A 20,698-nucleotide genomic window follows, 5' to 3' on the forward strand; every position below is an offset into this window, starting at 1 on the left:
CAGGCAGAGACCCTGACATACTGGGGCACTCCAGAAAATATCGCTAGAGATAGCGGGTGTACCGCGAATTCAGGCAACAACAACAAAAAAACCCGAAGCATACGTTTGGATAAATGACTAGCATTACGCAGAATGTTGTAATCAAAAAATGATGTGGCGCGTTGCAATTGTGCCTAGACTTCGACATCGTCGGTATTAAATAGCTATCTGGGCTGGCGGTGAGGGATTATTCTTGGAAGATGTGCCAAAAAACCTGGGTGCCACAACACCAATCAAATATAGCATGCATAATAGTTGCGATTTATTTAGTGCTCGCCTGCATGTGGACAGGAACTCTATAGAAAGATGATTTTTTTTGAATCAGAAAATGAGGAAACAAGCAGGATTGCTTTGGAAGAAATAAACACAGTCAGTGTATCAATGAGTACAGAGTTAAAGTCACAGCAGCAGGACCGTGCCTTTGTTGAGATGTGGTGCGATAGGATCTGATCAGTCCGGGGCACCTGTGCGAGTGCACTAACTCTGGGCAAGTCGAGAGAGAGACTGGCACGGCCGGGAGAATGAAACCGACCCGCCCGCTATGCCGCCGATTGGTGGCGAGAGGCCTGACGCACAGCCGCTCGGTGCCCCACCGCCAGCCAATCGGAGCGGGGCGCTGGGTGCCCAGGGCGGCCATTGGTCGACGCGAAGAGGGCGCTACGCAAAAACAGAGCGCCGAGCCCAGAGAGCTGCAATCTGTCAGTAGAGAGAACGGCACAGGAGCCGGGCAACTGCGGCGGGGGAAAAGTGAACAGCAGCAGCCGCCAGTCAAAAAAAAGGGAGCGAGAAAGAGAGATGTTTTAAAAAAAAGAAATAACCCAGTGAGATTCAGATTAGGGAGCAGAAGTCCAGGAGGTGTTTTTGATGATAAACTCTGGACCCAATTGCCGTGTTTACACCGAGGATATGAGCGGCCGCTGTGTCAAAGGGTTTGACGTGAAACCAAAGCCCTGGGGAATCGCGACATCCACGCCACTGCTGAATGGTGTGAGATCAAACCAGCATCTGACTCATTAAAAGGAAAACAAAAGATTCGAAGTTCAGCTTGGGATGCGATGAGACAGCTTCGCGTAACTGGCGTTTGCGGGCAAATGTGATGGAAAAATCAAAGCAGGAGAGGGAGAGAGAGAGCGCGAAGTCAATAAGAATCAGTAATATTGCAGCCCGCCACTGAACTTAAGGAAGGGGACGCGACTCTGGTGCGGGCTGTGGAGATGATCTTCTTATTTCTCTGGATTTGCTTTGTGGTCGAGCGCGTTGCCTGCCAGATCCGCTACTCGGTGCCCGAGGAGCAGGAACATGGGACCTTCGTGGGGAATATCGCTGAGGATTTGGGACTGGACGTGACCAAGCTGGCGGCGCGCCGCTTCCAGACGGTGCCCAGCTCCCGGACGCCCCACCTGGAGGTCAACCTGGAGAACGGGGTGCTGTTCGTCAACGAGAAGATCGACCGCGAGCAGATCTGCCGGCAGAGCCCCAGCTGCCTGCTGCACCTCGAGGTCTTCCTGGAGAACCCGCTGGAACTTTTCCGCGTGGAGATCGAGATCGTGGACATCAACGACAACCCGCCCACCTTCCCGGAGGCGGACATCACGGTGGAGATCTCGGAGAGCGCGTCGGCCGGCACCCGCCTGCCGCTGGAGAGCGCCTTCGACCCGGACGCGGGCAGCAACTCGTTGCGCACCTACGAGATCACCCCCAACAGCTACTTCTATCTGGACGTGCAGACCCAGGGAGACGGCAACAAGTTCGCCGAGCTGGTGCTGGAGAAGGCGCTGGATCGCGAGCAGCAAGAGCTTCACCGCTACGTGCTGACGGCGGTGGACGGGGGGCTGCCCCAGCGCACCGGCACCGCTCTGCTCACCATCAGGGTGCTGGACTCCAACGACAACGTTCCGGTCTTCGAGCAGTCGGTCTACACGGTCAGCCTGCCCGAGAACGCAGCCCTGGGCACCCTGGTCATCCAGCTGAACGCCACCGACCGCGACGAGGGCCAGAATGGCGAGGTGGTCTACTCGTTCAGCAACCATGTCTCGCCCCGGGTCAAGGAGCTGTTCAGCATCGAGCCCCGGACCGGCTGGATCGAGGTGAAGGGGCTCATCGACTACGAGGAGAGTAGCCTGCACCAGATCTACGTGCAGGCGAAAGACCTCGGGCCCAACGCGGTGCCGGCTCACTGCAAAGTGCTGGTGAAAGTTAGCGACCTGAACGACAATGCCCCCGAGATCAGCTTCAGCACCGTGTCCGACTCGGTGAACGAGAGCGCAGCGCCCGGCACCGTGGTGGCCCTGCTGAGTGTCACCGACCGCGACACGGGCGAGAATGGGCAGCTGCAGTGCGAGATCCTGGGGCAGGTGCCTTTCAAGCTCAAGCCGTCCTTCAAGAATTACTACACCATCGTGACGGACGGGCCCCTGGACCGGGAGAGCACCGACTCCTACACCATCACCATCATGGCCAAGGACAGGGGTTCGCCCCCTCTGGCCTCCAGCAAGTCCATCAAGGTTCAGGTGGCCGATGAGAACGACAACGCGCCCCGCTTCTCCCAACCGGCCTACGACGTCTATGTCACCGAGAACAATGTTCCCGGGGCGTACATTTACGCAGTGACTGCCGTGGACCCCGATGTGGGGCAGAACGCCTACATCTCTTACTCCATATTGGAGTGCGATATTCAGGGTATGTCCGTGTTCACCTATGTCTCCATCAACTCCGAGAATGGCTACCTGTACGCCCTGCGCTCTTTCGATTACGAGCAGCTGAAGGAGTTCAGCTTCACCGTCCAGGCCAGGGACGCGGGCAGCCCACCCCTGGCCAGCAACACCACCATCAACATCATCATCGTGGACCAGAACGACAACGCGCCCTCTATCGTGTCGCCCGTGTCCCGCAACGGCAGTGCCAAAGAAATCGTGCCCCGCTCGGCTGAGCCGGGCTACTTGGTGGCCAGGTTGGTGGCGGTGGACGCGGATGACGGGGACAACGCCCGGCTCACCTATTACATCGCCAAGGGCAATGAGCTGGGTCTCTTCAGGATGGACTGGAGGAGCGGGGAGCTCAAGACGGTCAGGAGGTTGGCCAGCAACAAAAAAGACCCGAGCGCCCCTTACGAGCTGCTGATCGAGGTGAGGGACCATGGACAACCGCCTCTTTCGGCCACCGCCACCATCCTGGTGATGGCCGTGGACAGCGCCGTGGATCGCCAGGGAGAGCGGGGCAACCGAGCCGGCAATCCCAAGGAGAACTCCTTGGACCTGACCCTCATCCTGATCATCGCCCTGGGCTCGGTGTCCTTCGTTTTCCTCCTGGCCATGATCGTGCTGGCCATCCGGTGCCAGAAAGACAAGAAGCTGAACATCTACAGCTGCTTGGCCAGCGAGTGTTGTGCCTGCTGCAGGCAAGCCAGGAACAGGAAGAAGAAACTCAGCAAATCGGACATCATGCTGGTGCAGACCACCAACACCAACGCGGCTCAGGTCCCTGCGGAGGAAGGCGGCTTCGGCCACCACAGCCAAAATTATTGTTATCAAGTTTGCCTGACCCCGGAATCGGCCAAAACGGATCTCATGTTCTTGAAACCGTGCAGCCCAGCCAGGAGTACGGAGGCTGACCACAACCCCTGCGGGGCCATCATAGCCGGGTACACCGACCAGCAGCCCGACATCATTTCCAATGGGAGTATATTATCAAACGAGGTAAGATACTTCAACTGCGCCGAGAAGGCTCTATCTTGTCCCCTTGCCCACATATTTTCCTCTAATTTTGACCATCTCACTTTCTCCTCATACCTTTCATATAATCCTTTACTCTCTTTGATTTCACTACCTCATATATTTCGCTCTATTGCAATTCCCTGCTTATTTCTCACTCGAAATTCGTTTGCGATTATTATCGGATGCGCCTACGTGTATTGTTTATAGAGCAAAGACGAGTATCATAATATGAAATGCTGTAAGTGCAGCTAAATCGCAACAGTCGACTACTGTGATTTGATTAAATAATCGGTGACTTCCTGCACAGATTGCGGAGTAAAACGAAAGAACTCTGGCTCTTGGCCAGAAAATAACGGTCTTAACCCTTTATTATCTCGACCAGAAAAAAAGGGCAGCACTTTAGTTCATTAACCCCATTAACCACTTGAGCACCGACAGCAGTTCACACCCTACAGCGCAGTAACATCCTTGATAGATCTAACAATCTTAAGTCTTTGAGATTGTCCGATGCAGTGTCACATGAAAGAATGTAAGGGTAACACGGCATGAGAATTCACTATCACGCTTAGGATAAACAAATCTAAATTACAGCCCCACTGTTCTACCCTTTGCCTTAGAAAATGTCACACAGGCTTGATCCTTTGCCAATTGGAGCTTTGAACTACCCTTTCAATTCTGTAATTGCACAGTCATTACGAGGTCCAATGTCATATTAGTAACGGTAATTAAATTTCTCCATCACAGTATTACCTTCAACTAAAACTGTGCATTACTCCGATTCTTTCCTTATGTTAGCACATAGAACGATACTAACAGCAGTGCAGTCGGTTCACGTTGTCTGCCTGTTAAGTTAGCGAATATTGACATAATCATTTACTCCTTTCCAGACAAAACACCAGCGGACCGAACTCAGTTTTCTTGTGGACAGACCCCGTCGAGTTAACAGGTAGGCAACCCACTGACTGGAGCGCTCGCCAGCTTTCAACCATTGGCAAGATAGGGGAGCCCTGCTTGTGTTTAAAATCGGGCGCTAACGCTGGTGGTGCTTTTTGTTTTACAGTTCTGCTTTCCAGGAAGCGGATATCGTGAGCTCGAAGGACAGTGGCCACGGGGATAGCGAGCAAGGGGATAGTGACCACGATGCCACCAATCGAGCTCACAACTCTGGTAAGTGTGCAGAGTGGATTTTCTAAAGCGTGTTCCCGGGAGGTGATGCATAAGTTCCGCATTCTGTATTGGAAAGCATAACGCTCCCCGGCTTGCTGTTGTATTTCAGTTGCGAGCTGTGTTTAATTCACGTTCCTTTGACTGTGTTGAGGTGTCTCAGTAATTCACCAAACTGCTCGAATGTATGAATGAGTGGGCATGTCAGCACAGTATGTGCACATGTGCTAGTATTGAATGGAGAATAACGTGCAGTTAACTCAGCAGCTCGAATTTCACCCTGTGGTGTGTGTTTCATGCATATTACTGTTGAGTCACAGACTTTGAAAGAATTGTGTGATGTACTATTGAACGGGATTGAGGAAGGGGCGTGTTGTTATTTACTGCTCATCGCGTCGCGCCGAATCCTGTTTCTTTGAAATGTGCACTGGGTACAAGCTGTCCTCCAACAAACTCTTCTCAGTCTAATTTCCCCTCTCCCTTTTTGTTTCCTGGGTTGCTTTCATCCAACCCGACGACTACTGCTCATTATGGGAAACACGTTTGGTTCAAACGGCCGCTCAATGGTCCCTTTATTTTCTGCCGTTAATGAATATGCGATCTTAAATGAGTCCTGCAGGACTGGCATTCGTCTCCATCATTCCCCGCTTGTTGTTGGACGTGATGGAATTTGGAAAGAAGCGATAGTGGCAGGGTCAGGGAATTGAAAAGTACACAAAGCGATGGGCTCTGCCAGATGTCCCAACCCAACTCTTACTGGAGGGATTAAGCAGTTGTGTGTGTTGCTGCTTCAGATAGTTCTCAAACCCTTGATTTGCAAATTTCCCAAACTCTGCGGATTGAATCTTAAAGGACTGTGGGTCGTTTTTAAAAAAAAATAGAAGTGGCTGTTTTGTACATCATCCTGCTGTTCGCTTTCAAAATGGAGGGTTATTAAATACATCCACATCACAGAAGATGGCAGCAATGCAAAACTTAACAGACTCTTCTGGCCATTTCGAAAGTGGAAATGATTTTTGAGTTTAACAAAAACTCCCAAATATATAGAATATCGTCTAGTCAGTTTGAAGTAACGGTAAAACCAGCAACAATAAAGGAAAAGTACAACCTCATTAAACTTGGTCAGTGAACCACACGTCTATGTTTACCACTGGCTAGACTTTAAACTGAGCACTCTTGAGGGTCGCTACATTTTGAAATGCTGCCGGTGAACCCGTTTGATTAACAAGTCATTCTGGACATCAGATCAACATTGGCTCTAACCCGATTAAGGCACTAGTGAATGGCTTAATTTTTTTCCATGAGACGGTTTAGGATCGTGCACATGTAGCTCGTAATAATTCCAAATCTGCTTCTTTTAATGCCTTATCTGTGTAAATCTTTAAACGCAGTTTTCAATATCATTTCCTTCAACTAGACACGCTGGCTAAATGGTACCGGACATTGGATTGTACCAATACATGCTGGTACTCTTTAGCTTGTTTGCGGGCAACAACGCAGTCTCCTGTTCCGTCAGCTAATGCACAATGTACCTTTAGATAATCTGTTGTGTTGGTACAAATGTCTCCAACTAATTTAATGCAATGTGTTTGGAATAATACAGTCCCCTGTGTTGTTAGTGCGTTTATCTGATGGGATTAAAAAGACACCTGCATCTCCAAAGTACCTTTAACGGTCCTTATCCCTCAATTAAATTAGTACTGTTATCTGGGATCGTCTTACAGAAACACAGAAGATGACGACAGCTGCCTGAATGATGTTCGGTGCGCCTACTTGACTCAGTGTTGGCGCCCAGCCATCCATTGAAGTGCAACAACTGTTAGCATTTGCATTGCAACTGAGGGGGGGGGGGGGGCGGGGAGGAGGGCTATGCCTAAGGCACGCCCAAGCAAAGATGGAGAGATTAGAAGGGAGGCCGACAGCTTTTTCAAAGAGGTGGGATTTAAGGGGGTGGGGGCGTCTTAGAGGAGGATTAGGAGGCGGAGAGGCAGAGGGGTTACGGAGAGAATTCCAGAGAGTGGGGCCTAAGCAGCTGAAGGCCCCCTGATGCAAGTGGTGGGGGCAAAGGGAGGGAGGGAGGGGAGAGATAGGTGCACGAGACAAGAGGTTGAAGTGGGTCTCAGTTGGACCTGTACTTGCAATCCAGGTAGATCATACAGCATACCAGAAGTTAGTTTGTTGGAGAATACAGAACCGATCTAACCTCCAACCTAGCATATAGAGTGTAAATGAAATGAATTTGAGTGGTCTCCCCTAGGTTCCCAGTAGGCATGAGTCTGTAGTATGAAACAATTAATTCCACATTACTTAGGCACCCACTCATAGAAAGCCCCCCTGGATGACTCTTGAAATAACAACAAAAATGTATTTATATAGCGCCTTTCCGAAGGCGCTTCACAAGAGTATAAGACAAAACATTTGACACCGAGCAGCATGAGGAGAAATTGGGGCAGGTGACAAGGAGCTAGGTTTTATGGAGCATCTTGAAGGAGAAAGAGAGGTGCAGATGTTTAGGCAGGGAATTTCAGAGCTTTGGGCCTAGGCAACAGAAGACACGGCCACTAATGGTTGAGCGATTATAATCAGGGATGCTCAAGAGTGCAGAATTAGAGGGGCAGACATCTCGGGGGGGTGTGGAAGAAAGGAAAATGCACAACGGTATAACTTTCGATGTTGGGACGTGCCACATTGTGTGGTGCTGCATTCCTGGACCAATTGCCATGTGAGGGCATCGTACGGACACTGCAAAATGGAAAGTGTCGATTTCTCAGCAATAATATCTCACATCCAGTGGAAAACAAAGAGCATCCAGATAATTCAGCACAGGCCCTTGACCCGTCAACTCTCTGATACGACTTTAGCCGAGAGACCATCTCCTAGTTACAAGCGAGGTATGGAATTGCTCCAGCTGGTTTAACAAGTTCCAAGCACCGATGCACAGTACGGTGGAACAAAGGAATGCACGTTTGATTCTTTTACACCAATCATTCAAAGATCTCAACTACAGTGCCGTGAGAGAGGTGTAAATTGGAGAAAGTTTACCTATTTTGGTACTGAGTGAAAAGTTACACGTGGGAACTCCCGAGAGCAGATTATCCACCCATCCTCAGGAAGTCAGGATATTTTTGATCTTGTGAGATAGAAAGGGGGATGGGACAAATATGGAACGAGTACCCCTCAGAAATACTATAATAAAATATATCAGAATCAAATATCCTTAGGCAAACGTTGAAAAAAAACGTTGCTACATATTCGTGTCAATAAAGGACATGCTGGTGTTGGATTCCCAAGATTTATATTCTTTGTTGAAATTCAAGGAGAAGCGGTGTAGGGAGTAGTATTGTTTCAATGTGCAACAGAACATAGTACCAGTCGAATATAGATGGCATCACATGACCCCTAATTATGTTTCCTGTGTCTACCTTACATTGGGCAATTAATTGGATAGCTTTCAAAGATGTTAGCTTAAAATAGACAGTAAACTGATACATAGGTTGTGGAGTGGCACTTTATGGCGTCCTCTTTGCTCAGTGCTGCCTTAGTTGTGACATTACCTCCAAGAAATGCAGGGGGAAATCATGGAGCCGGGGTCATCAGGTATGAAGTACAATGGAAGAGAAAGCCTGAGAAACTCGAGATCCCGGAAGGAGAAACTTTGGGCGCATGTTACATTTGTCTACAGGCGCGGCTCATCGTTGCTCTTTGTACACTAAGGTATTTAGATATCATCGGATTTCACAAGTTCATCATTGAAAGCATTGTTGCAATCTTCCAAAGTATTTAAATCGAGTAAGGAAAGTCATGACAATATGAGCGTATATATCGATTTAAATGAAAGACATATACTAGAAGAGATTATTAACTTAAATACTGCAAAATATTTGTAAATCTCAAGGGTTAAGTGCAAAATGAATGGCGTCAACTGGCATGAAAAAAGTGGGGAAATGAATGGACGTCAGTGTGAAAGCTCCAAACTTCATTAGGTATGAACAGCAAGAACTGTTTTGAGATGGAACATAAGGTATGAATAATAAAGCAGAAAGTGTCAAGATGTGACTTGTTGATCAATTTAAGGAAATAGTCGAGGATGATTAACAGATTCTCGTATTTCTCGAAAACGAGGAACATGAAGATGTACAAAGCGTACTTTACCACAGTGAGAAAAAAAATGAATGGTTTGTGTAAATAGGCAACGGAACAGGACGTGCTCCCCATTCAAAGCTTCACAGGGGCATCCTGACAAGTCGGAGCTACTCAATGTTCAGGACTCCGAAAGCCCTTCCCCCCGCTGCGATTGCGTTCGAGAACATTTTTTTAAAGGTGTTTATTTATTTTAGCAAATAAGTTAGTGGGCGTTTGTCAGCCTTACAAAGTGTAGAGGAAAGGAGCGGGATTGCGAAAAGGCTGAGCCGCAGCGACCGAATGGCAGTCGGCTTTGTCAGTGTAAACATGAGTCAACTTGGAGCAGTTTTAGTAAATGTCATCATGCCCGTGTGATTGCATGTTAAATAGCATGGAAATGCTTGATCCTGTTTGAACAGCTCTGAAATAAAAGCAGTCGGCGAGAGAAACCCCAATCGTAGCCGCGAAGACCCAACACGTCGATTGTCTTTTTATATTGCCCCAGAAAAAAAACAACCCGCCGCTGGTGATCCCGTTTCCAGTTCACGTCCGCAGTCTGCAACAGCTCACTGATCAGTAATTTGCTTTCAGACTTCTGCATAGCAATTACTGATGTAGGGCTGTGATCGAAGCCTTGCATTTGCATCGTACGAGCTTCTTTAATTCATCATATATATATATATATATGAGATTTTGAAGGGAGATGAATGCATGATAACAGCCTTCGCCTCCCTCCCGCGCCACGTTATTCAACTGTTCGCTCACACTTTTAGCTCCTCGAGTTTGTTAACTGGCGCAACGCCGATCAGATGAAAGGGGTCGTGACGTCGCGGGCTGGCTTGAGACCAAGGCTGCATTGCAAATACAAGAAAGAAAGACTTGCATTCATATAGCGCCATTCACGGCCACCAGACGTCTCAAAGCGCTTTACAGCCAATGAAGTACTTTTAGAAACATAGAATTATACAGCACAGAAGGAGGCCATTTTGGCCCACCTTGTCTGCGCCGGCGGACAAAGTGCCACACTGCCCTCAGTCAGCAGCCCTGAAGGTCACAAATAAACCTATGAACAATGAATAATGAACAATAGCGGAAAAGTAAAAAGCACCCAGCCCAACCAGTCTGCCCAAACAACTGCGACACCCCTTGCACCAAAACAGAGCCATGTGATCTCCTGGGAGAGGCAAAAAACAGATAAAAACCCAGGCCAATTGGGGGAAAGAAAATCTGGGAAAATTTCTCTCTGACCCATCCAGGCAATCAAAACTAGCCCAGGAGATCACTCTGGCCATATTCAATTCATTGCAGTACTTAGCATCGCATCTGCACCAGTCAACAAGAGGTTATCCAGTCTAATCCCACTGACCAGCTCAAGGTTTATAACCCTGCAGGTTACGGCACTTCAAGTGCCCATCCAAGCACCTTTTAAATGTGATGAGGGTTTCTGCATCCACCACCCTACCAGGCAGTGAGTTCCAGACCCCCACAACCCTCTGCCTGAAGATGCCTCCCCTCAAATCCCCTCTAAACCTTCCACCAACCACCTTAAAACTATGCCCCCTCGTAATTGACACCTCCACCAAGGGCCCTTACAATCCACTACATTCAGGCCCCTCAAAATTTTGTACACCTCAATGAGGTCTCCTCTCAGCCTCCTCTGTTCCAATGAGAACAAACCCAGCCTGTCCAATCTGTCTTCGTAGCTAAGATTCTCCATTCCAGGCAGCATCCTAGTAAATCTCCTCTGCATCCTCTCTAGTCATTCATGTCCTTCCTATAATACGGCGACCAGAACTCCATGCAGTACTCCAGCTGTGGCCTAACCAGAGTATTATATAATTTAAACATAACCTCCCTGCTCTTGTATTCTATGCCATGGCCAATAAAGGAAAGCATTCCGTATGCCTTCTTAACAACCTTATCCACCTGGTCTGCTACTTTCAGGGATCTGTGGACAATCACTCCAAGGTCCCTTTGTTCATCTACACTTTTAAGTGGCCTACCACTTAATGTGTATACCTTTTCCTTATTAGCCCTCCCAAAGTGCATTACCTCACACTTCTCTGAATTAAATTTCATTTGCCACTGCTCTGCCCACCTGACCAATAGATTGATATCTTCCTGCAGCCCATGACTTTCCTCTTCATTATCAACTACACAGCCAATTTTAGTATCATCTGCAAACTTCTTAATCATCCTCCCGATATTCAAATCTAGATCATTGATGTATACAACAAAAAAATAAAGGACCCAATACTGAGCCCTGAAGAAACCCACTAGAAACATCCTTCCAGTCACAAAATCATCCATCGACCTTTACCCTTTGCTTCCTACCTCGAAGCCAATTTTGGATCGAAAGAGCCACTTTGCCCTGGATCCAATGGGCTTTAACCTTCATGACCAGTCTATCATGTGGGACCTTATCAAAAGCTTTGCTAAAGTCCATGTACATTTCATCATATGCACTATCCTCATCAACCTTCCTGGTGGTTACCTCCTCAAAAAATTAAATCAGGTTAGTCAAACATGTTCTTCCCTTAATAAATCTGTGCTGACTGTTCCTAATTCTTGCCTTTCCACATGTAGATTTATCCAATCTTACAGGATTTTTTCCAATAATTTTCCCATTGAAGTATTGTCACAGTTTTTTTTTATTCGTTCCTGGATGTGGGTGTTGCTGGCAAGGCTAGCATTTATTGCCCATCCCTAATTGCCCTTGAGAAGGTGGTGGTGAGCCACCTTCTTGAACTGCTGCAGTCCCTGTGATGAAGGTACTCCCTCAGTGCTGTTAGGGAGGGAGTCACAGGTTTTTGACCAAGCTACGATGAAGGAATAGCAATATATTTTCAAGTCAGGATGGTGTATGACCTGGAGGGGAATTTACAGGTGGTGGTACTTCCATGCACCTGCTGCCGTTGTCCTTCTAGGTGGTAGAGGTCCCGGGTTTGGGAGGTGCTGCTGAAACTGCATTGTATCTTGTAGATGGTACACACTGCAGCCACGGTGCGCTGGTGGTGGAGGGAGTGAATGTTTAAGGTGGTGGACAGGGTGCCAATCAAGTTGTAATTTGTAAAATCTCCTAATGCTCCTCTGAGGCGCCTTGGGACGTTTCACTACTTTAAAGGCGCTATATAAACACAAGTTGTTGTCGTTGTTGTAACGTAGGAAACGTGGCAGCCAGTATGCGCACAGTAAGTTCCCTCAAACAGCAATGTGATAATGACCAGATAATGTGCTGCGTTAATTCTCTTGCATCTTGCATACCAGGTTTCTTACTTCAGAACTTTTGAGAGCTGTTATTGCCATAGATCGAGTTCCTCCCTCATTGAGCAAATGCAATAGTGCCAGGCCATGTTAACAAAGTCGACATCTTTCCTAACACTTTGCATGAAATTTTGGAATATCTATAGATATATTTGCTTTTTTTCATGGCGTCACCCGTATCGTTGCTTCCTGCCAACCTTTCTGTTGAAGGGCGTGTTGTACAATCTCTCAATTCAATTTGAAACGACCAACGTGAATGCTGCGCGGGTTTGATCCGTGCCTGCTTGTATGTATGTGCGACATGCAAAAGCTGAAAGGGGCGCTGTCTGTTTACACATGTCTGATGCAACCCTTTGCTACTGTTTTCAAATGGATTATCGCCCCACAGATATTGGCAAGCGATTGTCTCATGGTTTGCCACCGGTAAAACCCACGTCAATCGAGCCGTTCTTTTCAGCGGAAGACCCACTGGGCTCCAGCTGCATGTAAGAAAACACTTTTGTATTTACATAGACAAGCGCCTGCCAATAGAACATGCAGTGACAAGCACACGTCAATAGCATCTGCCTCCGTGTCAAACAGAACCAAGGTGTGTTTCTCCATACAGATTAATCAATTAGCCACACCGTTCCTCAGAATGAAAAATACTTCAAACTGCCGTGCTTCTGTTAATAAGTGTAAAAGTAATAATAATTATCAGCTTCTTGTGTTAAGTTGGCCGACTAGCCAGATTTTATTTTTTTTAAGTCGGCTTACGTAGAGGATCTATAATGGTGGGAGTACTTTAAGTGATAAGTAAATCAAGCAGTGATGTCAGGTATTTACCTCATGAACCCAAAGGACGAGTGAACTCTATACCCTAATCACTTATGATTTATTTTTCCAAAAGCCATCTAGTCCCATTGTGTGTCTCATATGTGCCTCATGTTGACTTATTTTATGAGTTTATTTAAGTTTTTTGTAAAGACATAATGGGTTTATTCTGTGGGGATCACCCATCACAGAGCGCTGTTGCCTGTTCTGTGATACAGAGTTGTACTGTCATATCAAAAGTACTTACTTTAATAAGCTGGCAGGTGTAGATAGCTCAGAATAGCAAACAGCAGTGAGCAAGGTGTACTTTAATAGTTATTTTCAAGAAATGGATCTTGTGAAAAATATTCAATAATAAATTAGTGCAAGGAGGTTGGTATATAAAATTCCATTCTGCATTATTTGACACAAATATTTTTGGTTGCAGAATTATATTCCTGTAAATAATCATCAATATTCATTACGAATGTGCAGTATAATGTAACAAGAGTTGGTTAACTACATTTTTCTCCCTTAAGAATGTGTTATTTCATATTCTGAAATGTTTTCTTAATTTTAATTTATGAAACCATTGTAATTTCAATTGATTTTAAAACATCCATGTTTTATTGCTGGGCTGTAGATTTATATGCCTATTTATTTCTCATTAAAGCACTGTACCTTATTTCTTTGCTTGAATACACATCCCTTAAATACAAACAGTACTCCACTAGTTTTAATAGCCAGGGGGAGCTCAGTAACAATGAAACCAAGTTTCATTTAATAACCTCAATACCAAAACTACCATTGGCATTTCATCCCTTAATGCTCCTTTGCTTTGTTTTTGTCTTTATTCTTTTCGATTATAGTTTTCCTTTATCTCCTGCTTTACTCTTCTATTCTTCTGCAGTGGAGGCACTTAGCTACATATGGTAGGCTTAGTGAACAAATATGCTTTGAATACAAGCAAGCTGTTCTCATGGCAGTGTACAGTGAGTTCTGTCTGCTTGCTGAGACAAATTGTAGCGCAATCTCATTCATTATTGCTAAATTGATAATATCATTCCAGTCCATTCCATGTAGCAAAATAAATGTTCTAATCGGCTAATCCATCTTGCTGAGCTAATGGTGCTATACTGGATCTCTCTTTGAATTTGCTTTGATTGGCATGCTGATTGCACCGCAACAAAGCTCTCTTTATAAAGGTATAAATGTACAATATTCAATAGGAAAGGAATGTATTTTTTAAAAGAAACACAATTTTGGCTGCTTCTGACATAGTATTTTGTCAAACTGTAAATTTAAAATTACATTGATCTATCAGGTCACTAAATGCATGTGAATGAGGTAATGTAAGTTATCAGTCCTAGCTACAGACAGAATGATAATTAGACAATGGATAGGATCAATGTAATAGTAGTGGTGAGGATACACATTTTTCTTTAAACTTTGGGTTGATTTGAGTTTTGAATGTCCAGTGTTCAAATGTTATTGTGAAGGTAAATATGAACCCAGTATACATTGTTATTTTAAGCTGCATTCCTTGGATCAAACAGGATTGACTCTACCAAATACTACCAGAAACCAAATAGAAGCACTTCTGTCAGGATGTATCCTGCTGCTCTCCCATTACATTACTAGGTATTAGATGTGGAATTCATTAGGATGCATACACCTTCCATTAAATTGCCAGTTGCCAGGTACTTTACATACTTTTTGTCATAAGCAAGCAGCAGTCACTGACTTGCAATCCAATTCTATTGAAGTAAAATGCACAGCGAGATATGCAGTGTGGTTGAATACAGGATTAGAGGTAATGCTTTTCCACTGCATATGAGTACTGCCATTTTGTAACAGGAGAGTCCAACCTCAATAAAAATGGTACAAGCTAGGCAAAATTAGGATATTAGCAAAATAACCTGCAAAATGCTTCTAATTGTGTCTTCTTTGGTATGTATTTCTATTCAAACAGAATTATTCTCCTCCAGTCACCTGGAGCTGAACTATTATTCATGTATCAGTGACTTTTGACATTATAACCGCTTAGAAAATCTTTCCGATTGGAATGTTGTGGGCTTGGCTTCAATTCTTACAGGTCTCACAAAAAATGATCTGTTTAATATACTCTGGATGATGAATTTTGTGTAAAACACTTAACCCCGTGATTATATTCTATGAAATATGGTACTCAGCAAACTGCATGGTATCACTTTCAGCCCTTTCCTTGCAGCTTATACTCGAGCTATTTCCCTAGCCAATTTCCCTTCTGTCACGCAGATATTTGACCCTTATCTCTCCGCTTGATAAACAACTTATAATCACATGGAAAGTGTAAAATTTATCGTTGGGAGGGCACAGTCTGGTAACAAAAACACTTAGATCTGTGCAGAGTTGCCTGCTGTCATTTCCTGTTTTTTTTTGCTTTGTGCTCGTCAGCCATATGGTGGTGAGGCTCAGTTTTCATGGCTTCATTTCTGCATCGACGTTTTTTCTCAGTGCCATTGCCCTTTTCTTTGGTGATGCGACTGTGATATCTGAAAGAAGCTTGTAAGAAGAGTAAGTGTTCTACCGGCTTCTGTAGGCACGGACTTTATTTTTTATTGTGCTTGATAAATCTCCTCAGTAGAAGTCCCAGAGGAAAGAAGAGGCAGGTTGTAAATAGAGAGCTCGGTTTAATTACATGGCTCTAGGCGCTTCAGTAGCATGAGCACTGGTGGATTGGCGACAGAGCCATTTTATCTGGTATAAAATTATATTATATACATCTGTTCAGTTCCTCTATTTGTACTAACTCGCAATTTGACAGACAAAATGGATCAATTTTACGATCACCCGAGATGTGATCACTTTTGTTTTAAGCCAAACCTTTTGTGGGTAACTGAATCTTATTAGAAAATTTCATTTCTGAAAATGGAGACGCCTTATTCAATTTCAAATCTCATTCTTTTTGGAATATGTCTGAATGCTAAGTGCTGATCATATAAACAATGGGAGGATTGCTTTTGAAGAGATACCGACTTCATATTTTTAAACTTCAAATATCTTTGTTGTTACAGTTTGCACTTGTCACTCATTTGCCACTAGTGGTTAAAGTGCTTCAGCACATCATAGCAGTTCTTAAGCAGGTGTGGTTTTGTAATCTTAGCAAGCTGCGTTTCCTTCAGACCTGAGATACTGAAGGTCTATCTCAGGTTAACTTCTGCCGCTCGAGAGGGGAAATGTACAGTGGGATATGTAAAATGGCAGAACAGATGCGCAGATGGATGTTTTATGTCTCTGTACTTGTTTGTTGCTATTTTGTAAATGGACCGTCCACTGAGTGGCCTGAACTGAGTAAGATTCTGGCATTTGCAAATATACACAAAAATATCTTAATCCTTATACATCTCTTAGAACAAAATAAATTTCTTATGGTGTCCTACAGCTGAGTAACATCAGCATGTTGGTACATTTTGTCATCACAACTGCTTGTATATCATTACAATGCCCTTACACTGTCAGACACAGCAATTCCTCTTGTAAAGTTCCATCAATGGTGCCATCAGCAGGGGGACCTTTTAAATCTAAATATGTAAAAACAAATTAGAAATTCGCAAAAGTAACCAGAAAAATAATTAAATTGATTCATAACCTTTTTGAATTCATTTTTTTTTTTAAGTGCCTTGATGGTGAACTTTTTCTTCAAAACTAAAATTTTCTTTGTTATGTCAGTCTTCAATTGTTATTCACATTAAGGTCTGACCTTAATGAACATTGATTAGCGAATTCCACTGTGATTTTATCATGTAAAGTTCTCCCAATAATAAGGTGCCCCCAGTTATTTAAAATGTTCTTTCCATTTTTTTCCTGTCTTTCTCCCCTTGCAGGCCGTTCACCGAGATGCATCCTCCTCCAGCTGGGGGAGAGCAGGACGGTCCAGGATGCAGACTTCTCCACGACTGCCGTCAATGCAGCTCTGTGAGCGGCTGGCAGGAGGTGCGATTTGAGCAGGGTGCGTTGGACAATGACACTTCTCTCTCTTTCACTTCCCTCCACACTCCCTCCCCGAGAATGGAATCCCTCACTTCCACATAGCGCTTCCTCTAGGGGGTCTGGTCGGGAAACTGATGAAGCTCAACCAACTGAGGCAACTGATTTCGAGTGACAGGCAGCCCTGGGACTCGGAACATGTGAATTTCTGGTTGGGAATGAAGCATGAAACTGCTTGAGCTGCCTTGATTGTCCTTGGTATCGTTAAAGGACAGGATCACCCTACTTATGCTGAAAGGTCGCTTACCATTTTACAGTGGAGCCCTCTTAAGGTCAAATTTTATATGCCAAAGGAAAAACTCTTAAAATGAGTGATTAACCTAAGTATGAGATGGCAGGAGAAGCTCTCACATGGCAATCGTATTGCCAGCATGTAAAATGAAGCTCTAAAGGAACATTGTTGCCTTACAATTCGGTTTGTAAACACAAGTATATCAAACAATATCATTAGTGAGGCAGAGACATCGTCTGCCACCAATTGTATCTTTCTTCACCCTTTATATCTTTTTGGCTGTCCCCTTTCAAATCTCTCTTCCCTGCCTATTGATTGACCTATGCTGCGGTGTTGCACAGGCATAGGTGGTCATCTGGTATCTCGTCACACTGGCTATTCTTTGTGTGAGCCTCAGCTGTAAATACCAGGAAACTATTTGAGCATGGGGGAACATCAGAGCTGAGCCTGATCATATCTTCACTCAAGGTCCACAAACATACCTTACAACAGTTACAGGATAGCAACCACATGCAGGCACTAGGCTGATTTTATTTTTAACCTTCTCACCTCAGCTTTGCTGAGGCCAACTGGGACACCTGCTTTGCCATTCTGGTTGAGATCATCTTGCTCAGCACTGACCAGGAATCAAGCCTGATACTTTCCTAGTCTGTGTGACTCAGTTCCACATCGGGCAGCAAATTTAGCAACTTAGCAACCAGGGAATCAACTTAATATTTTTGTGACTTTTGTCTTCATCAAAGTAAGTGATGTTTATATTTGGGAATGGAACACTTCAATATTGGGTACTCTGTCGGTTACTCCCAAATCAAGTTCGGCATAGTTAAATGCAAAGTAAAACTCCCTGTACTCTGCATCAACAGTATACATTAGCACTAATTCTTCAAGGCAATATTTTTTAATTTTTCGCATTTCTCTGAGTAAGATTGCCAAATTAGGGCAGTTTTCTTCTGTGGGTCTGTGCCCACTAGGAACTGTTTGAGACTGCTTAAAAACAAATCATTTAACACAGTGCTCTTATTGCCAGTAGACAGAGGAGAATTTCACCTTATTGGTCTGGGTGGGGTTTGAACCCAGGAACCCAAGTATCAGAGGTGAAGGGCCTATGTCTGACACATTGCATCACTCAGTTCCTTTTTTTAACTTCAACTACAAACTGAGGAAAAAATAGTAGTGCTGCTGATTCCAGATTGTTCCACCTCATGAAGAGGCGCCATCGTGGTCGAAGTTTCTGACTGAGTTGCGCCAAGACTTACCAAGATCTGTTGCTTGAAATTCCCAATGGTAACAAAAACAACTCTTTGATTTATCAACTTAAAAAAAAAGCTACCTTTGTTAAAGTAAAAAAAAGAGAAATTACAATTCGTCACAGGGTGGATAACAGTGTTATTTTCATTGCAAAAATGAATAACTGTTTTTTAATGGTATTATGCGACCTCAATATCTGGCGAATTTTGTTGTAGTCTTAAAATAAAAAAAATGTTGGTGCAGAACCTTCTCTATAACTAGATGCTGTTAGTTCCTTTAGGAATTACAGTGCTGTACAGTGTTTTCAAAGGGTGCTATATACATCTAGTAGCAGTTAAAATTGTGATCCTCAAACAATGAATGTACAGAAAGCTCAGTGTAAGATCCCTCTTTAAATCTTTTAAGGACTGTACTGCATAGTTTGTGTGGACTTTACAGAAATGCAACATTTTAATGCTCAAGAATCTGGAACATTGAAAGCAAAATGAAATCAAAAGTCAGTGCATACTTTGCCATACATATTTAAATAATAAAATTACTATCCTTCTAAGTGAAAAGGTCACATCCTAGTATTGCTGTTTCATGAAAAGCAAGGGTCAGATTTTCCACACGTTCAGAGTCAATTGCTTTTATTTATGCTGGGTTCATGCAATTTCCGACATGATGTAATAAATGAGTGAAAATTGTCAATTTTGAGTCGAAACATTTTTGAATACAGGCAGTGTAGCTTGAGAGCAAGTGCCACGTGAGAGCGAGGTTACTGTATGAATAGCTTTTTACCACTTTTTCACTTCTGTTGGATTAATTTTTGGATAAAAGAATACGTATCTGTTTGGTTAAGGATTCTCTATATAAAGTACCTGTATTGGAAAGAGATGGTGAAGCTTGGGTTGAATTTATAATATATTAAAGATCTTTTCTGTGCACAATTCCTTTTCTATTTTAAATTTCTATGTCCACATTTATAATTGAAACTGCCTCTGTAAACTTCTTATCTTGTATTACAAAGTATTTACAGCACAGAAACAAGCCATTCAGCCCAACAGGTCTGTGCCGGTATTTATGCTCCACATGAACCTCCTCCCACCCTTCTTCATCTAACCCCATTAACATATTCTTCCTCCCTCATATGCTTGCCTAGCTTCCCCTTAAATGCATCTATACTATTTGCCTCAACTACTCCTTGTGGTAGCAAGTTCCACGTTCTAATCACTCTCTGGGTAAAGTTTCTCCTGAATTCCTTATTGGCTTTATCAGTGTCTATCTTATATTTATACCCCCTAGTCCTGGTCTCGCCTGTAAGTGGAAACAATCTCTCTGCATATGCCCTCTCAAACCTCTTCATAATCTTCATCCCTCAGTCTTCTCTTTTCTAGAGTAAAGAGACCCAAACTGTTCAATATTCCTAGATATGTATAACCTCTGAGTTCTGGTATTATTCTTGGAGCTACACCTCATCCCCTGTGGAGGCACTGCAGCAAAGTGGGAGGGTGCAATTAAAGAGTGACTAGTTTTCACAGTCAGTTTTCATTTATAATATATCGGAACATTTAATAAAAATTAAGGACCGAATGTAGAATTTGAAAATGGGGACTGAATGATATCTGTATGCCCTGGTCCAATTATCACCCGCCCTCTAATCCTGCTTCATCTGAGAAACTACACATGATCTTGATTTTCCATGTGCAAGGTGACAGGAGGTCAACTGGTATTTTTACTCTAAAGTACCTAAAAGGACGAGTAAATAAGATGAAATGTTTTAAATGTAAACTACCTAAAGGTTACAGTAAATGTTGAGTGAAATCATTTTTAGTACAAAATACCGTATAGTTGCAAAGCACCCAAAGGAGGAAGTAACTGTAGGATTACATGTCTGAGGATTAAGGAAAACAATAATTGTAGGTGTGCATACTTTAATGTAAAGGACTTGAGATGTGATCTTGATGGCTTGGCATTAAAGTATTCCACAGATTTATTTTTGAAATGCTTTCCACTGAAATCCTTTGTTGAAAACTTCTCTTTGGAGCTTGGAAGGATGACATTTCATTGAAAAGGATGAAGGCAGTAATCTCACTATAGACCATGTCCACTAGCT

The 20,698-nt window shown here is 44.1% G+C and overlaps 1 protein-coding gene across 4 annotated transcripts in view; it reads left to right on the plus strand.

Moving 5' to 3' along the window:
• Positions 1 to 752: 752 nt before the first annotated feature.
• pcdh10a (protocadherin 10a) overlaps positions 753 to 20,698 on the plus strand; it is a 46,431-nt gene continuing 26,485 nt past the window's right edge. For 2 of the 4 annotated variants that reach the window (XM_070872169.1, XM_070872168.1), the window contains exons 1-3: positions 753 to 3,734; positions 4,640 to 4,698; positions 4,813 to 4,919. In XM_070872169.1, the coding sequence (XP_070728270.1) occupies positions 1,254 to 3,734; positions 4,640 to 4,698; positions 4,813 to 4,919 (2,647 nt within the window). In that variant the 5' untranslated portion in view covers positions 753 to 1,253. Of the gene's footprint in view, positions 3,735 to 4,639; positions 4,699 to 4,812; positions 4,920 to 16,960; positions 20,087 to 20,698 lie in introns of those variants that run through there. The other 2 variants (XM_070872182.1, XM_070872175.1) reach the window with 2 other exon arrangements.

The sequence above is a fragment of the Pristiophorus japonicus genome, chromosome 2, assembly GCF_044704955.1.
Source record: "Pristiophorus japonicus isolate sPriJap1 chromosome 2, sPriJap1.hap1, whole genome shotgun sequence".
In the NCBI taxonomy this organism is placed as follows: Eukaryota; Metazoa; Chordata; class Chondrichthyes; family Pristiophoridae; genus Pristiophorus; species Pristiophorus japonicus.